The sequence below is a fragment of the Ciona robusta genome, chromosome 1 (genome assembly GCF_009617815.1).
Source record: "Ciona robusta chromosome 1, ASM961781v2".
NCBI classification, from domain to species: domain Eukaryota; kingdom Metazoa; phylum Chordata; class Ascidiacea; order Phlebobranchia; family Cionidae; genus Ciona; species Ciona robusta.
Genome location: NC_143235.1, coordinates 9,852,908 through 9,875,785, shown reverse-complemented (window position 1 = coordinate 9,875,785; position 22,878 = coordinate 9,852,908). Strand labels below are relative to the sequence as shown.

The 22,878-nt window shown below is 37.0% G+C and overlaps 2 protein-coding genes across 3 annotated transcripts; both read left to right on the top strand.

Moving 5' to 3' along the window:
* The first annotated feature begins 105 nt into the window (after window positions 1-105).
* Window positions 106-9,788, top strand: LOC149742939 (retinal guanylyl cyclase 1-like). The gene is made up of 22 exons (XM_089877539.1): window positions 106-1,174; window positions 1,369-2,002; window positions 2,123-2,250; window positions 2,371-2,435; window positions 2,830-3,011; window positions 3,461-3,547; window positions 3,606-3,714; window positions 3,776-3,856; window positions 4,240-4,416; window positions 4,485-4,647; window positions 5,359-5,456; window positions 5,921-6,012; window positions 6,076-6,168; window positions 6,726-6,905; window positions 7,079-7,202; window positions 7,346-7,462; window positions 7,669-7,795; window positions 7,857-7,955; window positions 8,097-8,191; window positions 8,554-8,700; window positions 8,958-9,091; window positions 9,169-9,788. Exons 1-22 carry the CDS (start codon window positions 355-357, stop codon window positions 9,488-9,490), a joined length of 4,074 nt encoding a protein of 1,357 aa, XP_089733665.1. The 5' UTR covers window positions 106-354; the 3' UTR covers window positions 9,491-9,788.
* Window positions 9,789-9,915: 127 nt separating this feature from the next.
* Window positions 9,916-21,101, top strand: LOC149742938 (uncharacterized). 2 transcript variants are annotated; one of them, XM_089877519.1, is made up of 23 exons: window positions 9,916-10,326; window positions 10,610-10,839; window positions 11,164-11,298; window positions 11,356-11,395; window positions 11,626-11,812; window positions 12,183-12,326; window positions 12,631-12,906; window positions 13,191-13,278; window positions 13,718-13,892; window positions 14,187-14,498; window positions 14,816-15,128; window positions 15,209-15,399; window positions 15,574-15,688; window positions 15,878-15,999; window positions 16,214-16,316; window positions 16,510-16,689; window positions 16,772-17,182; window positions 17,467-17,754; window positions 17,969-18,196; window positions 18,559-18,673; window positions 19,309-19,437; window positions 19,592-19,788; window positions 20,103-21,101. In XM_089877519.1, exons 1-23 carry the CDS (start codon window positions 10,211-10,213, stop codon window positions 20,256-20,258), a joined length of 4,251 nt encoding a protein of 1,416 aa, XP_089733645.1. In that variant the 5' UTR covers window positions 9,916-10,210; the 3' UTR covers window positions 20,259-21,101. The 2 variants fall into 2 exon arrangements, with proteins under 2 accessions (XP_089733645.1, XP_089733653.1); XM_089877527.1 differs by lacking the exon at window positions 20,103-21,101 and having other exon boundaries at window positions 19,592-19,806.
* Window positions 21,102-22,878: the final 1,777 nt, after the last annotated feature.

Below are 22,878 nucleotides of genomic sequence, written 5' to 3'. Positions count from 1 at the left end.
TTTCTGTGACGTCATAACGGGAAAATCGAGTGACGCTCCCTCGCACTACCCGTGAGCATAGTGGTTTGATTTCAGGTTAGCCATAATATTTGTTATATAATTACTTCGCCAATGAACCCTATTTGTCGGCAAGTAGGAAAAGTTTGATATTGGTTTAGTAACTTTGGTTGTTCATATAATTAGCTAGACTGTCTTATTTGTACTTTTATACAACTACTCAGGAAAGAACAAATTCAAGTATTTCCGTATAGGTGCTCAAAATTGATAAACTCTTTTTTAAAGATAAGGATTCAACAGCGAGTGATTGTAGTGGAAAACATAGGCAAGTTTTAGCGATAATGTTAAAGAACACACATGGCCTCACGTACCAATGTAGGCTTGCTTGAACTTACCATATTTGCATTGTACATTAAATTCAATGTCGCCTCCGGGTCCGACGTGGTGGTTGGGGTGTTTTCTCAAGTCGTACAACAAGAATCATGGAGAACATTTCCTTATGAGGATTCCGGGCTGTCTTCCACCGTTGGATCGCCGAATTGGGTTGTGTCAGACTCGCCAGACAAAAGACTTTTTAACTATCGAGAGGCCCTCTCCATTGTGGAACAAATGTTCAGGAAAAATTTCGGTGATCTTACCGTCTCCATTTTGTTTCGAGAAATCGCTCTCGGTTCTACAGTGTCAGTTGCAGGGGCGATGAGAGAGCTGGTCACGAATCAAGTTTCATGTGACTTGTACGTGTTCGGGCTCTCCACTCACGAACAACGTCATCACGAAACAAACCACCAAGTTATCTGCGAAGCTGCGGATTCTGCTGTTTCATCTTCCAACTTTCCCTCCGTATCCTGGACTTGCCCGAAAAATGGAGACGATTCGGACTCTAAATCCACTCTTGTAGATGTCCAACCTCCTCCTTACCTAACAGCCGTCTCCTTGATGTCCGTCCTGGATAAATTTAAATGGCGAAGGGTCGCGTTATTGGCAACGTCAAATCCTGAGCCATGGGCCGCAGTATGTAAGCATGTAGAGCACGCGTTAATGTCATCCAATTACTACACTATCGAATACTACGAAAGCTTCACTGACCAGATCTCCAAGTACATGTACCAGGATAAGGAATTAAACACAGACAAGTTTAGGAATACATGGGAAGCAATCGGTAGCTTAGGGGTATCAGGTAAGCTATTACTATTCGTGTTTAAAAGCGTAAGCCAAAAACACCTTCTTGCAATCGCATAAAAAACAGCGCTGATTTGCAAATTATAAGGTTGGTAGTTACTTTTTTGTGAGCTATACACAGTATTATTATACTAATTTTGCTATTAGTTCTCATTAAATAGGCCGATTTTAAACACTTGTACAACTTTACAGCCGTTATAATGTGTCTTCCGCACGGTTTCGGAAAGGAATACGAGAACATGACCATTGTTGATGAGTTGTTATGGAGCGCTTACGAACTCAACGAAATCATTGCTGCAGAGAGAGCATACATTGTCGTAGATCCGCATGGTCTGTATAGCGGGAAAGGATTCTCACAGTGGATGACACGGACCTCGGAAGCGGCTTCGAAATCACGTCGCAGCGCGATTAAAAATGGCCCGAATTATTATGCTGAGTCGATTAAAATAGCGGAGGTGCTGGAATCGACCACGTCGGCAGACGAAGCTTCAACTGCTAGCGGTACCAACGTCGAGCAACCTAGTGATCTAGGAATGAACTCGTTCAGTTCAAATGTCCATGTACGGCGCAGATCGGTTGGTAACGAAACAACGAATTCTACTGACCCAGAAGGTTCTGGAAAACCAAATATTTACGAAAACGTCCTCGTTTTGTCACCAACGCTCGACCAGTCATTCCCAGAAGAACACCTTGCTTTTGTGAAGAGCAGATCAGCGAATACTGAGCTGTCCTATCTTGCGTACTTCTTAGACTCGTTGTATCTCACCTTGGTCGGAATAAGTCAATTCGCCAGATGGAACTCGGTTCAAAATCTGATGGACGGAAGGTATAGATAATATTACATAATGATAAACGTCATTTTGTTTCCTTTGACCATCAGTCTAATATTTTCTTGAAGGTAAGCTTTAAGGTCCATTTTTAAAATGCAATTTGTTTCGATTTCTAGACGTCTTACGAATCATTTCATAAGGCTCGAAAACATTGCTGGATTTTCTGGACCGATTCGTTTTGACAAAGAAAGGCTATGGAGGGTTATGAATTATACAGTATGGGATGTTTTAGGACACGATGCAGGTTAGCTACCCATAATATAAACAACTGTCTTTGTAAACTTTGGGTTACATTTTTGGAGTTACGATATGCCTCACACTAAATCGACATGTTCTCACAGTAATTCTGTTTTACAATACACAGGTAATCTGCAGATTAGTCCTGTAATGCGAATTGATACAACAGTAAAGTCTAACAGATTCTACAAGGTAAGACATCATGTTACCATACCTAGAAATAAATTTGTTCAAAACCAAAAACAAGTTTAGTCATTCCTGCCTGATGTGGAATACCAAGCAAATTCTTGATAGGGTTAATGGGTCAACTCTCGCTTTAATCCTAACGGGCCTAATGACATTCCTCGCGATCTCACCCATATAGAATAAAAGCCCTTGTGTCTTCTTTAAATAATATGATCTTCGCTATCGTTTTCAAAGAAATAAGGATTCTATTTTGTATGGGTGAGACCCTTGAGTAGCCTACCGCGGATTGAATGTCTGCGTTTTTTGGGGGGCATTACCCCGACGAGATAAAATAATACTATATTGTTATGTACATTCTGTTATACGCATGCTTTTGCCATTATAACTTTTGTCCTGTTAGGTTATCGACTTGAACGCGGTGAAATGGTCATCACAAGGAGTACCACTACAGGATGTGTGTATTTCTGAAGTATCTGCTTGCCAACTTGTTCCCAATGCTATCAATGGGTTGAGTGTTTTGGTAGCAATGATCAGCGGGACTGGGATATATTTCATAGGTTATGGAATTGTGCAGCTTATAAGGTGAACAAAGCAATATATTGTTTAAATGAATGAAACTTATTGATCCTCGCGTGAAACTGCAGTTGTTATAACACGCATGTTCTGTTTCGTACACCTCTTATTGCCCGCTTATATATACGAATCACCACATGCATAACTCTTTGCGTCAATATATTTCGAATTTTTTTAAATTTAGACAACCCATAAGGTTCTACTATGTGCAATGTCCGTTGTGTATTTTATTGCTTATAGACCTAAATGACTACAATGGTAGCAGCGTCGAGCTTCGAATACATATCCTTTGTAATAGAGGCAGGCGCGCTGTAATCACTCTGCCATAGCGTCGAGGAGCTAAAAACTTAAAATGCTTCTGAAAATATATACACTAATGCACTGCGGCACTATACAAAGGTTATGTTACGAATTCTTAAGTAAGTATAAAAAGTTTAAATCCTTTTCCTTGAGTACAGGAAGAAAAGAGAGATGAAGTCATATCTGAATGGACCGAACAAAATATTCTTGGACGAGACGGACCTCACGTTTATCTCACCTACAAGGTAAAAATAGATGCGAATACAAATGTTTAGGTTGGTTTATTAAACGTTCCTGCTTTAGTCGTAGAATGGGCGATGGTGCTTCCAATATGCCAAGTTCAAGATTGGGAAGTATTGTAACGTTAGCAGATAACGCTGATGTCGAAGATATTACTTACGCTATTCACAAGGTTCGTTCAATCCCTATACGTAATAAGTTCATATGAATTTATCCATAACTTTTCGAAACAGGGAGATTACGTGTTTTTGAAGCAATTATGTGGACCTCTTTCTAGTGAACTAAAGAAACAATCAAAAGACGCACTCCGCCAGGTTAGAACAATTCTTTACGAATTCTGTAAAGTACATGCAGTGTTTTAGTCGACCTGCAGAGCTTACACGACGTACTCAGACCGTAATGGTTCGGAGATGCGGCATATGTGTGAATGCCGCAATCTCGTAATTGGAAACGCTTAATCCCCATCTGCTGTAAGCAATCGCTCGATTGAATGAGTAATCAGATCGCATAACATAAACCATTTCACTCGCTTCGGTGACTATAGGGCACTTTCTTGATGAAGTCGGTAACCTAACTGTAAAAAAGTTAACGTTAACTTCATAAAAACATAAAACTGTCTTGTGGGAACATTTTCTTGCTTGTATGAAGAAATGAAACGACTCGATCTTTCGTTTTTACCAAGGTTGTTTATATTTAGGTTCGTGACCTTCGGCATGAAAATATCTGCAGTTTTTATGGTTTGTACTCGAACTCAAGCTTCCAGTTCCTCGTCATGGAATACGGGCACAAACGAAGCTTGAAAGAATTGATAAATAACACAGATTTTGAACTGAACTGGACGTTTAAAATGTCATTGATCAGCGACCTAGTACGGGTATGATGATTCCATTGTTCATATGATGCCTGAAACCGACCCAACCTAAGTCATACTTCACTCTACAGGGCATTAAGTATTTGCATTCCACCCCAATTGTTTGCCACGGTCGCCTAAAGTCGAGGAATTGTATCGTGGATGGAAGATTTGTTCTAAAAGTAACAGATTACGGAGTAAATCGTCTTCGAGCTTTGGTAGATTGTCCAGCACCGGCAAAGGATAACCCTGCCGGTTCGTATATTTTGTTTTATAATTAAGTAGAAAAATATTAATACAGTTGGGTGGGGAAAGATAGGACACATTTTCTTTTGTTTTTCTTGTCCCATTTGGTAGTACAGAAATAACTTTAAAAAAATTATAACACCGTATCCTCACGACTCCCGTAAAGCGTTGGTAATTGTTTAAAACACGATCGGGATATTTGGATAATATGTTCTAAAGGTGTCCCATCTCCCTCCACAGTTCTGTACCTGTATCTATTATATACACCAAATACGCTTTTGAACGTAAACGAAAATCAATAGATACAGGTTTGTTATATATACTCATATTGTGTCCTTACGCACACTTTTCTTTCAATTAGAACCTTAATATGTTTATTTAAATGTTCTTAACAAAGTTTTTACATTTTATCGTATGTAGGGTGTAACGGTCACGCCTTTTATCCAAAACAGTATTTCTTTCTTTTTTATCAATAAGCGTGTTTTAACAACTGTTGTTTTACCGTTACAACCCGTCTTTTCGCTTTTATCAACTCTCTTGTTCTTCGTTATCGTGACCGAAGAGACGAAATAAATTTTATTCATTCATTCATTCATATTCAAGAGAAGTTTACTTTTACAAAAATATATATAAAAAAACTCAATAATTTTGCATTGATTTACTACTTTTTTGCTTAAATTCTGAGTAGAACTATATTATTAATATTTTGTTTGTATACAGATCTTCTTTGGACTGCCCCAGAGTTGCTTAATGACCAAAATCGAAATTTAATTGGAACGCAAAAGGGGGACTCCTACAGCTTTTCCATCATCTGTCAGGTATATTTTACTGTCATCGGCAGGGCGGTATTGGACTATAGTTATAGTAGGATGGGGAAGATGGAACAACTTTTCATTCTATTTTCTCGACCCGTTTAGTAGTAAACAAAAAACATTTAAAAAAATATAAAACCGTATCCTTACGACTCCTATAGACCGTTGTTAGTTGTTGAAAATAGAATCTTTTTTTGGAATTATGTTCTTCTCTAAAGCTGTCCCATATTACCCCACATTAGTACCGTATACAAGTAGCAACGCACTTTTGTTAGACGCAGCAGGTTTGCTTTTGCATAACTACCAGCATATAATTACGTTACAATCACACTGTCCTTAGATGTGCTGTAATAATTAAGGTGCCTCTTAAATTTTTGCGCATGACCTGCACATGCTAAAAGGCTACTTTTTATTCTGCTTGTTTTTTTTTCTATTCTAATTCTTGTTGTATTTTAAACTGTCCACATCAGGAACTAATATTACGAGACGAGCCGTTCTGCATGTTCAACCTAGCACCAGAGGAACTTATTGAGAAGTTAAAGAAACCACCACCATTGATTAGGTTAGTAACTTCGCCGTCAAAATTGGCTTTAAAATAATTTTTCTAATCTAATGTACTTCACAGGCCGTCAGTGTCTCCCGATGCCGCCCCTATTGAAATTATACAAATAATGAGACAGTGCTGGCAGGAACAACCAGATCTTAGGTTAACTTTCAGGTGGGTGCAAATGTTCCGTTTTCAATCGTCGCAAAGTTAGAGCTAGATGTATGCTTGATTCACAGTAATAACGTTACGGGATATGGATAAATATTTAAAGAAGGGAACGACGAGAGAAATTTAAACGCAGATTACAATAAATTAATATTTGATCCGAAGCATCCTATAGTTCCGGTGGCTTAGTAACACAATCCTGCTCAAAGCGTTATTAATATTTCTAACTAGGCCCTTTACTGTTTAAATAGTTGGGTTATAAAAGTATCTTGATTTTTCATCAAATTTAAGGTTTAAAATAGTATTTTTGGAGAGATATAATAGGGTGGGGAAAGATAGGACACCTTATCGTTCCATTTTCTCGTCCGATTTGGTAGTAAACAAAGAACGTTCAAGGAGTTCTAAAACTGTATTCTCAGGACTCCCATAGAGCGTTGCTATTTGTTTAAAACACGGTTATTTTGATTTATGTGCTAAAGGTGTCCCATCTTACCCCCACTTAGTACTATATATATATATTAGAAGAATTTGAGAAACTTTTTAAATTACTACCTCCTCTTCAGTTCCATCTATTCTGAGATCAAGAGAATGAATAAAGGAGTGAAACACAACATCGTGGAAAACATGATGAAGCAACTGGAGGATTACAGTAGTCACTTGGAAGAGCTAGTGAATGAGAGGACAGCTGAGCTTGGGGAGGAAAAGAAGAAGACGGAAAATTTGTTGATGCGGATGTTGCCACCGTGAGTGGAATGTAACTTATTTATTTGCACCGGTGACATCACAGGTGCTTCTCATCGTTTAAGCATACGTCTTTCCCTTACATTGAGAAGCGTTTTAATGACAAAACTTCAAAATAAATATTAGAACAAAAAATTCTCTTTTAAATATACGGTTATAACTAAAATCTTTACAGATCTGTTGCAAAACTGCTAATGGCGAACCAGAAAATCATACCCGAGTGCTTCGACAACTGTACAATTTATTTCAGCGACATTTGTGGCTTTACGACAATTGCTCACAGCAGCACACCTATGCAGGTCAGTTTATGTAACTCACTTTTCAACCCTTCTAGTAAATGTATTATGAATGTTTCTTACACCCTCGCATATAGCGGCAATGGTATACTTTTAGCGCCCGAAAACACTTAAAAGAAATTTTCAAATTGTTTATGTACTTCCAGGTTGTTGACTTTTTGAACGACTTGTACACCTGCTTTGATGCAATTATTGAGCAACATGACGTTTATAAAGTTGAGACCATAGGAGACGCTTACATGGTTTCATCAGGGATACCAAAGGTAATAAGGACCGTTTAACCTCACAGATTTAAACGAAGTTGTATTGGCTTTTGTATTGTGTTTACACGGGGCCTATAGGTCAGAGTTGGCCCGTATTGCTCCTCGAATTGGCCCGTATTGCCCCTTCGTTTATATGACTTGATAATTGTAGCCGTATAACGGACAACAAAATAGCATGGAAATGTTATTTACCTCGCTATTTCAAGGTTATTGGCGAAAGACACGCTGAAGAAGCTGCGCTTATGGCTCTGGACATCATGAGTGCAACCACCACGTTCCGTGTGCAACATCTACCAGAACTAGATCTAAGAATACGAATCGGCATGCATTCTGGTATGGAAGTTTGACTTTGTTTAGATAAAATATCATCTTTATAATATCATGTATTTTACAGGTTCAGCTGTTGCGGGCGTGGTAGGGTTAACTATGCCGAGGTATTGCTTGTTCGGAGACACCATTAACACAGCTTCAAGACTGGAGACTACAGGCATCCGTAAGAACTACACTACAGTTATTCAATAAATTATTTCCACGAAGTGGCAATAATGACAGGACACCTTAAACTACATTGCTATACTTGAGTTGTCGATGTGGGTTACATGAATTGTATATTTTAATATTGCATCAATTACAGCAAGTCGAATTCACATCAGCTCTGACACGGCTGATCTGCTCCAGAAAAGTGAGAAGAAATTTCAACTTCAGAAAAGAGGGACGATTGAATTGAAAGTAAGTTGGTCCACGGCCTAGTTCGTGTAATGTTTAAGCTTGCAGAATTTAATTTTTTTATTATTTTAGGTTTAGTACATACTTCTTATTTTAAAAGTTAAGTACATACTGACATACGAGATAGACCATGCAAGACTGCATAGCTTACTGGAGACGCAGGCGCTTGCTTGTCTTTCGCAATAACTGTCACCCAGTATGGTCTTAATTGGGTGCCCACATAAGCCAAAAAAAGAAAATAAGACAAAAAACACCCACAAGGTTGCATACATGGTTTCTGCTGTTGCCTCCTGTCTGTTTATTAATGTTTATTAATACTACTTAATTAGGCTTTCATTTAAAGCTGTAACCGTGTCTCTTGACAGGGCCGAGGAACAATGACGACTTGGTGGTTATTAGGATTAGATGGGTTTAGTAAACCTCTTCCAAACCCTGGTAAGATCAATGAACCAAGTCATGGAATTAAGTTGGAGAAACCAAGTGTTAACAAATCTGCAAACAATTCCAAAGAGGTGGGTGTATATGAATAGGAACGATTTGGAATAGTACAAATAGAAAAGCGAAAAGTCGGAAGTAGTGGTTACACGACATTCGTGCTTTAAGTTTAAAAGTAGAAAACGTAATCCTACACTATATGCGTGTCATGTGTGTTTTGTATATATCGTAGCAGTTATTGACCACAAACCAATACCATTAACATACATAACAGTTGTGCGTATATCAGTTATATCTTGATGCTCTTGTCATTACTAAAGTGTTTTAATCTCAGTTTGAGGCAATCATTCAAGCTAGACGTAAATCGATTCTTCAAGGAGATTCATCGTTCTACCATAACTCCAGCAGCGGTGTAACGTTCAAGGAGGAAAAAGAAACAACATCTTTTAGGAATCGAGTCACGCACAGGTGGTTTTATTTATTGCCTTATCCACGTTAACATAAGAAACATATTCAAGACATGAAAATTGTATTTACATTTCTAGTTCACCGAGTCAACCTAATTCTCCTAAAACAAGATCGGGATCTTCTTTTGTGGTTGCGACTCCTCTTGCTCTTATACCTCCCAGGCCGGAGGACTATTTTTATCCGGAAACCAAGGACCGTAGACAATTATTTATATCAAATAGCAGCGCTGCCGAGGAGGGAGTCAGTAAATTTCGTGACAACCGGAATAAACCGGAAATTTCCGGTGGTTTCGTGAAAGCAAGAAGGTCCCAACTTTCTTCTTTATTCAGTCGCAATAACAAAGCAGTCGCTCCTTCTCCCTCTTTGCTTAACACCGTATCCAGTGATGGACCCGAATGAGTTTTACAGGTTGCAAGTGGGCGAATTAAATTATAAAGCAGTGATCTGCTGCGAGGCGCAGTTCGCTTAAAGGGAGCTTATATGTCTGCTGGTAATTCTTGTATGGCGCGTGCAATAGTGAAAGTAACCTGTTTTGAAATATGCATAGTATTATCATTGTGATTGCTCAGTTTTGCACGATAACAATAAGGTGTTACTTTTATTTATGTCACTGTCACGTCGTATTTTTATCGTTATCGCTTTTATTTGAACCAATACACAAGCGCAATTGTCCAGCAGATTGCACCAAATCTGCGAAATATGCTGAGTTTTCCTACGCCCCAAAACATTCTTCGAAATCGTCTGGTTGTAAACTGAGCGTTTAAGTTTACTAAATTTGAAGGTCCACACACACACACTGAGGCAAAAGTGCCAGATTCGTTTTCTTACACCCCAGTTTAAATTACAATTAAGTTTTACCGGACTAGAACATAACTTCCCCTTGAGGGAAATACCCGCTTAAAGTCCTTTATAAACGCATTTCTTGTATTTGCACAGTCAGTCTGCATTGCTTGTTCGATGCAGCAGTGACGCAGTCCGATAGAGATTTACGAAGCAGTTTATGGGCTAATTTATTGCAAAATTCTACAATATAATAAAACAGTTTCTGTAAACTTTCATTCATAAATTAAGAGCAAAGTGATTATATAAAAGATGAAGTGAGAACAAATAAGAGAAATCATGGATATTTTATCAGACATGACGGACTTTAATTGCTCAGATGCCAGAACAGCGATGCAGATTCTGATTTCTAATTCTTCGCTGGAAAGTATTCACAACCCATTTGTTGAACTTGGGTAAGGGTTCTACATGCTTACAGTTACATTTAGTTTCACATTGAATAGTCAAACAACACAACTTCTGTAGTTTGGTGCTAATACTAATAGTAGAAAAAATGGATTGTGCTTAGAATTTGCCACCCTGTGCACCAGATACATCCAAACAAAGTGCAATATGTTTATATATATTTTCACTACATATATTTCACAAATATTTTTTAATAAGTTCATTTAACCTTTGAATCCCCTCTAGCTTCGCCATGTTAAACTATATTTTTTGCATCCAATGTTTCAATTCTAGGTTTGATCAAATCAAGGAGAAAGTTGTACCTCATGTATGTCCACATATAGAAGTCCCAAGTTCGGAAACCGTATCTCAACCAATGCCATCAAAATCAAAAAGTTTCCCTCGTCGTATGAGGCCTACCAAGTTCCGAAAATCTGTTCGTTCTTTACCAGGAGATGGGACAGTGGTTACCAGTTCCAATTCTGAAAGTGATTATATTTATATGGATGACTGTGAAGCATTAGGTAATGCAGGTTTAGATGCAAAAAAGCAAAAGTTTTTTATTGTATAAAAAGTGTACTACTTTACTGTGGTGTGCCAAAGGTAATATATAGTAGGCCAGAGTTATCTCACAGGCTTTTGTGGTTTTACCATAATAATTAAAAAAATGGTTGGCAGAAAAAGTTAGAGGTCATTTTATTTTAGCTTACAATTATCAAGACTTTTTGAAATTTGTGATACCCATATACTCATATACAGCCGTTATTATTCATATTATAAAAGTGTCTTGGCCAACCAAAAAACAAATTACCAAAATTATTTTGACTTAAAGTCATGTTTTACCAAAGGCAGCAGCAGCAGCATGACATCTATTTCGGAAAAGAGGTCTCACCAGAGTTATTGGAAAGATTGTGATTTTCTCATCTACAAAGCAATGTCTGCATGCGTTAAACATCCTGTGTTGCTACCATGTAAACATGCAGGTTGTATTTAATATATATCCATTTTGTTTTGTTTTTTATTCTTATATATTTACACAGGCACATTACAAAGCCATAGCTTACTGAACAAGGAAGATGGGTAAGCTGAAAATTGTTATTATTTTAAGCATTTTATAAAAAAATGTCAAAAAATCAGCAATTGATGATTCCTATTATAAGTTTGTTAACGTTGATTAAACATATATTTATAAACAAAAACATGGAAAGCAAGAGACTCTAGCAAGTATTTACACAACAAACATAAAAATAAAAGTATTTCTTATTTTAAATTTATTTCATTTTATGCAAAATTTCCTGTTTTTTTTACAGTGAGGTTGCATTGATTCTGGGTTCATTTCTTCGCAAGCTTTGTAAACATCCATCCAAGAAACACAGAGACTACCAGCACATTATATCACAATCAAATAAAGAGCAGTCTCTACAATCAGAGCTGTTTTATCAACTACAAGTGTCCGAGAAAAATGAACACCCGTACTACAAACAAGATGAGTTCTATGTAAGTATAGTAAATTATTTTTGCTATGCAAGGTACTTTGTTAAACTTATTTCAAAGGTAATAAACTTATAATATAAAAAGTGTAAATATTTTTGTTGAGCAATTTAAAGTATGTTGCATTTACAATTTTTAAACGATAGTCTGCAAAATAAATATTTTACGTTATAAAAAAAGTGAAAGCTGAAATTTAGCTTTAATGGTTTTAGTCTATGTAGGTAATTTGACTTTTTTAATCGATAAGAAAACTGTCAGTATTGTTTCTGAGCCTATATAAAAAAGTGTCATTTTTCCTAACAGCATTGCATATAAATCATTTAAATATTTAAAACAAATCGCTTTATTTAAAATTGATCATTTCATTCATTTGTAGTCAGTTGAGGACAATCGAAGGTGGCAGAAAGTTGAAAGAGATGAAATTAATTCTTTCATATCCAGACTTCCTGGTTTAGACAGCCCTGATATTTATATTTCAACGCGTAATAGATGTGAGGACTACAGGACACTTCTATCTAAAGTAAGAGATACAAAAATATCTCAATACATTTATCTTGATTGCCAAAATAGTGATGTTTTTTTACATAATATGTTCTATTCGTGTAAGTTCGTAGCCAGGCACTCCATGGTACCTGCAATCTGACCCAGGATTGGTCCATTTCCCAAAATAGATTATATATAATACTGCTGGCTGCATTTGAAACCGAAGAACTCATGATTTCCTAAAATAAGTATATTCCCCTGGGTGGCAGGAATTAAAACTTTTTGTACTTTAACATGGGCTGCCTTTATTTTACTGATTTTTATTTTTCATTTTTCTCCAGGTTGTAAATTATGAACTCAGTGATATGATCAAGAATGGATCAACGCTAACTATTCCGGAAACTTCTTTATCCCCATCTGTATCTTCAGCGAGTCTTCCAAGAGCAGGGAAGATACTTTCATCCAAGTCAAGCAGACTTCTTGCAGAGTTTGCATTGAGATATCGTGTTTCTCCGCTGACACAACATGTCATGTACTTTCAGTGTTTGCTGAAGTGTATGGATAGTAATATCCTTGCGTTGGGTGACTTGGAGACTTTAGAAGAGTTACAGCATTGCGTAAGTTTTGTTAAAACAAATTATAATTGTTGTGTTTGTGGAAAAGACACTGATTATTGGTATGCTTAAATCATAAGGTCACTAATGGATTATTCAAGTTGTCAGCTTTACAGAAAAAAGAAAATACATTAATTGATTCATAACGTCAACAAAGCTGTGTAATTGTTTAAATGTACTATATTATTTAATATTTATACAACGAGTTTAAAGTTTAAGTAAACAAGTAATATTTATTCATGCATTTCAATACATCCAAGCAAATTCATACATGAATTACATTTTAGCTGAAAGAGATTTTAAACTTTCTCACTGGTGACTTTGGCGTGCATGTGATATTAAAATCAGAAGTTAAATTGATGAATGAACTCACAGGTAGTAAGCAACCTAATAAACATTTATTAGTTGGTATTTTCTGTGGCTTTAATTGTTTATTCCGAGTGACCTCACCTTTGAACAAAGTCCAGATCATTCTAATGTTGTATTGACATTTAAGTGCAATGTTTGCATAATAAAGTTTAATGTCTGTACAGTCATTGTTGCGATAGCTGCGTTAACATAAACTTAAACTTTATATCACAAATTTTCAATGCATACTTAAGTGTTAGTGAAAAATTCATATTAATCCAAAATTTAAAAAAAGAGTATAATCGCTAAGTAACATTATTACAATATGCTACTACTTTTTAACTCTTGGGTCATGACTCAAAAGTGTGTCACCGTTTTAAGATTTGTGTTGCAATTGCAACCTATGATTAAATATACATGCACGCCAAGTTGGCCACACTAAACATAAATATGTTCTTTGAACTAGAGATGGTGATAGAAGATTTGAAATCTATGATGTGTTCATTCCTTACAACTTGGAAGCCTACTAAAGACCAACTGAGCACTTCACTTGCTCTTCTGCATAGTTGCTACACATGGCAACAATTGTACGACGAACAAAGAGAAAATGATTATCCGTTTTGTGTCGAGAAATGGTTCCAGTATGTTGCTAATTAAAATTTAAAATTTTGTAAACTTAAATTATGAATAAATAAATCGCCAGAAAACGACAATCGTTATAATGTGGGTGTACACCTCGTGCAAGAGTTACCATGTATGTTACTTTGATTATTTTTACCTTATTTTCACAAATTGGACAACTGCGCAGTTTTAACCAGTCTATTTATTTATTTAACAAATATTATCAAATTCTTCCATGAAATTATGTGTAAGGACAAAAATGCACCCTTTACATAGGAAAACAGCAAAAACATTTAACTTCAACTATTTCTTAGGGCAGCAGTCATTGAAGGCTATGAGAGTCAGAAGCATTTGAAATGTGATTGTGAAGATCCTTGCATTACCTCTAAATCTGCATGTCTTCTCCGCGCTATCCAATATTCCATGGAAACAATTTGCAATGGCAGCAAAGAAGGATTTCAATCTACCTTTGAACCTTACATTGAAAATGTTTCAAAATCTTCAGCTGCGGTGCTTTACACAAGGGTGCTTAAAGATGTACAGGATTTGGCAAACGATTCCCAGGCTGCAAAGTCTTTTGAAGATAAATCATTTGAATTTGTCTCAAACATTCATCTGCCATCAAAGTAATTGGATTAATATTCAACTCTTTCACGTTTGAGTGTAATAAACATTTTGGAATTTTAGTTTAAATTTTTATTTTGGTATTTATAACTCATAAGTGATGTTCTATCTATTTATTTATTCTATGTTATATTTATTGAGTCCTATAGGGTAGCACCTGAAAATAATGCAGTAGCTTCATTTCTCCTAAAATGATATTAAAAATCCATAAATAGGAATAGTAGTTAATCGGCTGTAATTTTTATAACCAAATCCATATGCACAGTTCTAGGAAGAACTTAAAGAACTTTGTTGGACTGTTTTTTTTTTATTTTCTCAGGTTGTTTGAATTTGAAGAATGTGTTTTTAAAACTTGCCACACACCTTCAATGGAAGATCTATCATTGAACTGGAAGACAGTCTTCCATGATAAACGGCGTTTCTGGATGAGGGAAATTAGGTCAAGGATGAGCAAGTCAATGCTTTTATTCATCAAGGATCATGGGAAAGGATGTTCGGTGAATTTAAATACAGAAGAAGTTTTCCTGGTTCCAGAGATGCCGGACACTCGTACCAGTTCGTGTTCAGATCGCCGTAAAAAGTCAGTGACCACTGACAATGCAAACACACATGTGACCACAGAACGCACCACGGTATGCATTGTGTTATATTATTATTCTCAACATGTGACAGTCACAAAAGTATTTGTTATTGTAATTCTTGTTACATGCAGACTGAGGGGCATGACAATACTCAACGTATGAGAATGAACACTATGGTGGGGTGTGGTGTGGAAAATGAACCACGACATGAGATCTCTGAGTTTATGACCCTTAAAACAAGCTCACGTGACAACTTTACAGTCATCAGACCTTCATTCACATTTACGCAGTCCGCATTGGATTTGGTTCTTTTGATAAACAGGTATTTTGTTATGTATTGTTTACCCAGTGTGCAACAGCAACAACAAGGATGTCCTTTAATGATTAACTTTGTTTGCATAGTTCGTTCTACTGCATAGTTGCACCCTACTTTAACTTAACCTAAATTACACCATTTAACAAAATGTTCAAATATGTCGCAAGATTTTTTTTACAGGTTTATTGCATTTATTGAGGGGTTGGTGCAACCACTACTTAACCTGCCGTATGATCTGTACAAACTTCCTTCTGCTGCAACCAACAAAGATTTATTTTGTATTCAAGTGTTTGAGGTTGGTACACACAACTACTCTTAACTTCATGCGTGGTGTAATGGCACAGTTTATTGGACTTTATGATTACAACAGCAGATTGCAATTGTGAAGGTCATATTGAAAATTCTTGGTATTTGTCTTTAAAACTTGTATATAATTGAAGTGCTCTTATAAACACCACAAATTCAATGACGTAATGCTTTTCAGGTTATGTCACGTATAATCAAACAATACTGTGATTGTATGCTTAACATGGACCTTTGCAATATTCCTGAAAAACGTGTGCTGCAGTATGTAACAAAGGAAAAAAGGGAACAACTAAAACGAAGGTGACACCTTTTTACTATAAAATGTGTTGTGTCTTATATTCTGTTCTTATATATTATCTAAATATAATGATGATGCCATACACAATTTTTTACCTCATAAATACAACATTTTACCACCATAATGCGGGAACAGGGTATAGTTATTATTTGGGTCATTTTTTACATTATTTTCTCTACTGAAACAGATTTGAAACATTCTATTTGTGTTGTTTAGAGCACTTAATGGAACGGTTAATTGCTGTCGTCATCAAATGGAAAGTGTTAGATGTTCAACCACAGAAGCTGATGACTTTTCTACAAACAGCGGTTATGCAAAGGTTTTTATTTTGGCTTTATTTTCAGTTATAACACAGTTGTAGTATTTCCTGAACTTCATGCCCCTATTATGAGGTTCAATATACATATATATATATATATATATATCTTGGCAAGTAATTCTTTTTTTTTCAAAATGCCATATTTAACCATCCATTGGTAACCACCCAATAAGAGTATTTTTTTACATCTCAGATGTGCAGGCGAATAAACAATGTTGCTCTCTTGTTGGGAGGGCGACATGTGATCTTTGAAAAGTTGTGTCGTGCGCTTCAAATCTCCGAAACTATTGCGTCATCAGCGATGACGTCGTCAAGAAATTCCTCCATGCATGAGCGATTAAGTGACTCGGATATTTACCAGACACGAACTACGGTAAGCACATAATGTTGTTACATTTATTTTCTGTTTGTACATAATATAGACGTTTAAACCTCAATACGTTGTTAATTTGCAGGAAAGTTTGTATTCAGAAGGCAGTGATTCCAGTCAAGATACAGTTGTTTATGTAGGGCCTAGTAATTCCAGCGATAAACCAGCTGACAATCCGGATTCGGAATCACTGATCTGCCACGATGAAAGCATGGTTGAATCTGGAACAGAGATCGTGAATTTTTTAAGTGAATTACCAACGGACGGGAACAACAATAATGCTCAAAGAAGCAGCGAGCAAGACATGCCACCTCACACATCAAGCGTAGATGTACATTTACTCGGAGTTGGGAATAAACCACCGAGATTGAGGCGTTCATATACGCTAATGGAGGGACGGAATGACCACGGTCGTAGCAGACAGCGAAGTTGTACAGATGCAGACTTGGTGGACGAGCAAGAGTCTATATTAGTCCTTGGGATTACACCACTCTTGGTAAAACTTTTAAAGGTTTTCATTGAATCGTTTCAAATTTTAAATTATCGGCCCATTTGCTCATATAACCGAACAATTGATGCGGTCAAACAGTTACACCCACGCAGCAATCGTAAAGTTTAAAATCGAGCAATCGCGTAATGCAAATACGCGTGTTTATTTGACAACTGAGTTAACTGCTGTCGACTCACGTGCGGTGCGTTTTGCATTGCATGCATTTAATGCAAGTCATCCTCGCAAATGAACGCTAACCCTATGGGGGAAATAATGCTTTGCTTACATAGGATCGGTGTGGAGAGTCGGTGACGACATGTGCACGTTCACTATGTGGTGTTCTGGGTTGGAGGGTAACTAAAACGGTGTTTGGGAAACTTTTATCTCTATTGGATAAACCGAACGTGAACTTTACCCGTTATAACTGCCCCAACACAACGACGGATGTTGAAATTTGCGAACAGTTTTTCGAACCTGTAACCTCTGATCTATACCACATTCTTAACCAACTCTCTACCCTCGTACGCACAGAAGTTTTGCCGCAGTTGCACCAGACGGTGTGGAAACTTTTTCTAGAGGTATGTGTCGCACGAGTTGTGTAACTATATGTTCAGAAATGCGGTCAAGCAAACAAAACATCCACTGCAGTCGTTCGTATTGACATTAGCAAATGGTAACGAGTAACGACAATATGTCTTGTATTTCACACAATAGGTAATTTACTAAAATGTATTCCGTGCGTCAAAATCAAAAGCAAATTCATCTAATCCTAAAATATTCGCAATTCAATAGATCTTCAAAACTACTGTAATGAAATTGGGTCAACATTCACTGAATATGAGAAAACGTTCGTTTGTTCTACTTAATCTCTTCCGCTTCTTTGCCAACATCTTCTCATCTTTCGAGCTCCTCCAGGAAGATGAGATGACTGAAGACATCCAGCCATCACTAAAACTCCTGGAGCTTTACACACTCGCCACAGAACGAGTAATTGGCATCCACGAATCGTTGGAAAATCAAGTACGAATTTTTCAACACATTTCTTGTTTTATAGCTCACCCTTGCTTTGCCTATACGATTAAAACATTCTGACCCTGAAAAGCTACGTATTTTACCAACTGTACAGCAAAATAATAAATATACTAGCGTGGGGAAAAATGGAACACCTATTTTCTCGTCCCATTTAGTAGTAAACAAAGAAAATTCAAAGAAGTATAAATTCGTATCCTCACGACTTCCATAGCCCGTTGTTAATTGTTTAAAACGCGGTTGTAGATTTGGATATCTTGTTTAAAGGTGTCTCACCTATCCCACCCTACTACATATATTTATTCTTTCATGTTGCACAAACTTCCCTGTACATTTAGTTTTTTTTTATTTAGCCTATCAAAATGGAGCAGTTATTAATGGAGATTCGTAAAAAACACAAGTCATTTAGCGGCCGTCAACTCCTGCAACACGTGTCTAAGACTTATCCCAAGCTGCCTCCAAGCAAAGGTATAGCATAATTTCATTTATGACATTTGTATTTATGTTTCATGTTGTTAAATATCAACGAACGCGCATGACCCACGTTTACGTGTGTCCAACCACGCTTGTGTTTATATATTAGGGTGGGTAAGGTGGGACACCTTTATCACATAATATTCAAATATTCTGATCGTGTTTTAAACAATTAACAACTGTCTATTGGAGTCGTGAAAATACGGTTTATATAATTTTTTGAATGTTCTATGTTTACTACCAAATGGAATGAGAGAATAGAAGCAAAAGGTGTCCCATCTTCTCCCACCCTACTAAACCTTTTATTTGTCTCTTCAAATACTCTTCTTCGGTAACGAAGATCAGGAAAAATCCACAATAACGAAAGTTAGAGAAATAGCGACGACATTGTCGGCAGTCATTAAAACCCATTATGATTAAAAAACTGTTTAAGGTGGTTGCAATATTTAGTCGCTGTACTAATGTCAGTTGCATAAAACGGTAATGTTGTGTGAAAACAAACAAACTTAAAAAGTCATGTTATACGCTCGCCACCTTAATGGCCTTCTCTACAAAAGCTAATTGCTATAATACATTTCTTAAACATAACGTATATTCTACTATGCATCGGTTGTATAATACATTTACAGCAAAATCAAAAGCACACAAGAAATGCGAGGAATTAATAAGACAGAAGCTCATCTCTTTGTTATTTGTTCGGGAGAAAAATACAAGTCGTTTACCAGATCTCGTGGACGATTCGCTCAGTTCGAACTGTAGTAAGGAATCCTAAAATAATCTTTTAAGAAATATGGGATTTGGGTCCTAACGGTATCCCATTTTACCCCACAGCACTACACAACTATTAAAGTTGCCCCGTTAAAAGTGCCAATTATTAATTCATTCTATAATACTCAGTCCTTTTCGCCCAAGGTTCCACACCGACGTCTTCAAGAATTGAGATAAGTGAAACGTCATCATCGATTACGTCAGATGATTCATTTACTTCACCTATTGAATCAGATTCCGACGGGAGCCATGACGTCACAGATCCGAATAAATTTTACGCGGACGATGATCATTTTTACGTCATCTTGCAAGCTTTACAAGACACGTTTGCTGTGCACGGGGTATGTGGTTGTACTTAAATCATTTTCGGAATAATCGTTTTGTTTTCTTTATAGCAAGTGCAAGTAGCGTCAGAACCACTGGTGAATATTACTTTAACTAAATTAAAAACCTGTGTTACGGTATTCAACGCATATACAAGTACGACCGTAAGATCAAAACTTCTATACCACCTTTCGTTTTATTAAAGAAACTCGGAAGAATATATCTTTGCTGAAGGAAATACCTACATAACTAATTTTGACATGTGACATTTATAAAACTCAAAAAACTCAAATTTCTTCGTATATACCTTATAATAAAAACGTTGCTTTAGATTCAACAAACCGACAGTGCGAGTCCCGGAATCGGCTCTGTCAAGAATGTTCTTCTAAGCAGACAAATGTACGACCACCAAGCGAACGAGTTTTTAAGACGTCGAGGTTACATTAAACGGTGGTACCAGCAGGGCTGTTTCTGTTTTCCGCTGTAAAATGTTGGCTGTCAATTCAACCCCATGAAAAGTCATGATTGCAAACATTGCATCGAATTTCACATAATAAGGTACTTTGTATAAAATCGTATAATTTCAAGAAGTTGCTTCTTTATTCCTCTATGTTAACATGTAGACAGGTGCAATAGATAACTATCAGAAAAGAATAAAGTTCACTGTTATATCTTCCATACCACAAGACCACCGACTCTCTCTTATCCTGTTACATGTTTCCGTGGTTTTCCACCGATAGTGTGCGACCTGTTATAGGTTGCATTATGTTATATGCCTTAGTATGGTTAAAGGTGAATATCAACTAAAAATCGCGAAAAACAGAACCACTGGAGTAAAAAATTAACCACGCTACAATACACGGGATTCCCATTAGAAAAAATGCTGGTTCGATTCTTACAATTTCCAATACGTCGTCTTAGAACAGCGATAGTGTTTTCTATTTATTTCATCATTCTTCTTTGTGTTATATCGTTGTTGTATTTCTGGGTCCAGTGTTTATTTTGGGGTATGGATTTTTTGTTTATTTTGATATACGTTCAGCTTTGAGGTAATTGTTTAAATGTACATACTGCCTTATATCCAGTGTTATTTTATAATTACCCTCCTGTTATGTTATACAGTGCAATATTGTTTCTGTGCAATTCTTGTTATACCTTTCAATATTTTTAACCGGCCCACATACGTAACTGTGCTACTTTCGTTGCTATTTAAAGGCAACGTGAGCATATATGTTAGAAACTGTAGAAATTTTACCTTAGGACAAGTTTTGTTTATCACTTGTACATCTCAATTTGTTATCTTATAAAAATAAAAAGCCAATTAGAATAAGTGGTCCAATTGATGACTGAAGCCTTTACATAATTTTGTGGCCAAATTTAAAAGCCCTTAACGGGAATATGAGACAGCTATGCGTCATTCGGTGAGCTACTAAAACCAATCGAAACCTCGTTCAAATAAATGATCTACCGTCTCGCATGTTAGCCCAAGGGGGCTGGGCTGGATATCAGTGCCAGCATCAAACCGTCTGGATTGAAAGAGTAAAAGACGACTGATTTTCCTAACGCGTCAGATAGGTGAACCCCACAGATAGTAACTGTGTCGTGATGGTTAACTCTTTCTTGCTATTACGCAGTATATCGAGCGTCTTGACAAAGCGAACCACTGAGGCAGGCTATAAACGGACAATTGTGGGATATTTTAAAGTCATTAAGGTTTCAAGTTTCAGAATGATAGAGAAATAATGATACTGTTTTGACTTGAGTAAAAGCAGCGTTTGGAATCAGCCTTTTGATGCTCCCATTTCAAATTTGGGCGCAAAGCTAATTAAGAATTATTCGGTTAGTATAATTTGCATCAGGCGGTTGTAATTCTTAACCTCACGGGGACGAAGATTTTTATTTTTACCGATCAAGCGTAAAAGGCCGGAAATCGATACGCCCGGAGATCAGAGAACGTTTTCCGGTAGCCTGTCTCTCGCAACTATCGACGTTTCCAGCTTGGTGAGTTTGTAAAGTAACTCGCTTCAAAAACAACTCTTTAGTCGCCCCACTCCACGATTGGTTAAGCCAGCGTTGTCGTTATTTCTCAATTTCTTCTACGTTAAATATGAGCAGATGGCGACAGTAGAGCTTAGCGACCGAAATTGCCTGTCGTTCGGTAATGGTTGGTTTCGCCGACTTCTTAGATTAATAACCTGAAGCGACGCGTTTCCCCACTGGCCATTGTCCTGCAGGAATTCGCGTTCGATCGCGGTAATTCTACGCCGCTTAATCGCTCGGTCAATTAAAAGGTTATAGAGTTACCAGTAACGCGTGCTCGGGTCACAACGAAAAGCGAGTAGGTTTCTATTTCAAAAACGTGTCAGAGTGGGGAATCCGTTACAACAGCCAGGTGTGCACTGCATTGGGTTTAGTTCTGGTGTATGGCCGGCGTAAATGATAAATAATTCAAACTGGGCTACTCTAACGGCTTTTCTCGAGGACCGCTGTTTAATTTGCGTGTTCGTACGTCACCTGGCAGATATAGGCATTGATGGAAAAGTGCATAGTAGTATAACAGAGGATAAGGATAGAAAATTGGTCAAGAAATAGGTCGCTGGAAGTTTTGAGCCATGAAACGAAAGCAATTTTCTGCGAGTTAACCCTCTCTGGGCAAATACATTTACATGTTTTGCTTTACTCCTGCAGAAGCCGCAAACAAGCACTGAGGGAGAGGAGTCTCGCCTAAATTGCATTATCATGTCCGACTGTCTCTGTTTATTATTATTGGCAAGTCAAATTTAGGGATCTCGTTTAGACAAGCCTAATGTTTAACCCACCCTAACCTACTGTCGAATATATATTCTAAGAGATCAGAATCGGCACTACTGTCGTTATTTTAAAACTGCGCTTGTATTATTGCATTTAGAGGTTGTATATTGATCGTGGATTAACCTATGTTTCTTATTGGATGTGTGTATTAGATTGGATTTTGTCTCGTACCCAACTGCTACAGGTTTCAATATACATCACAGTATACAGGTTTAAGCCGGGTGTACCCGTTCTATCCAAAAACTGAAGCTATCTAGGGTTTGGATTAAGTTTCCTGAAACGCGAGAGGGGAACGG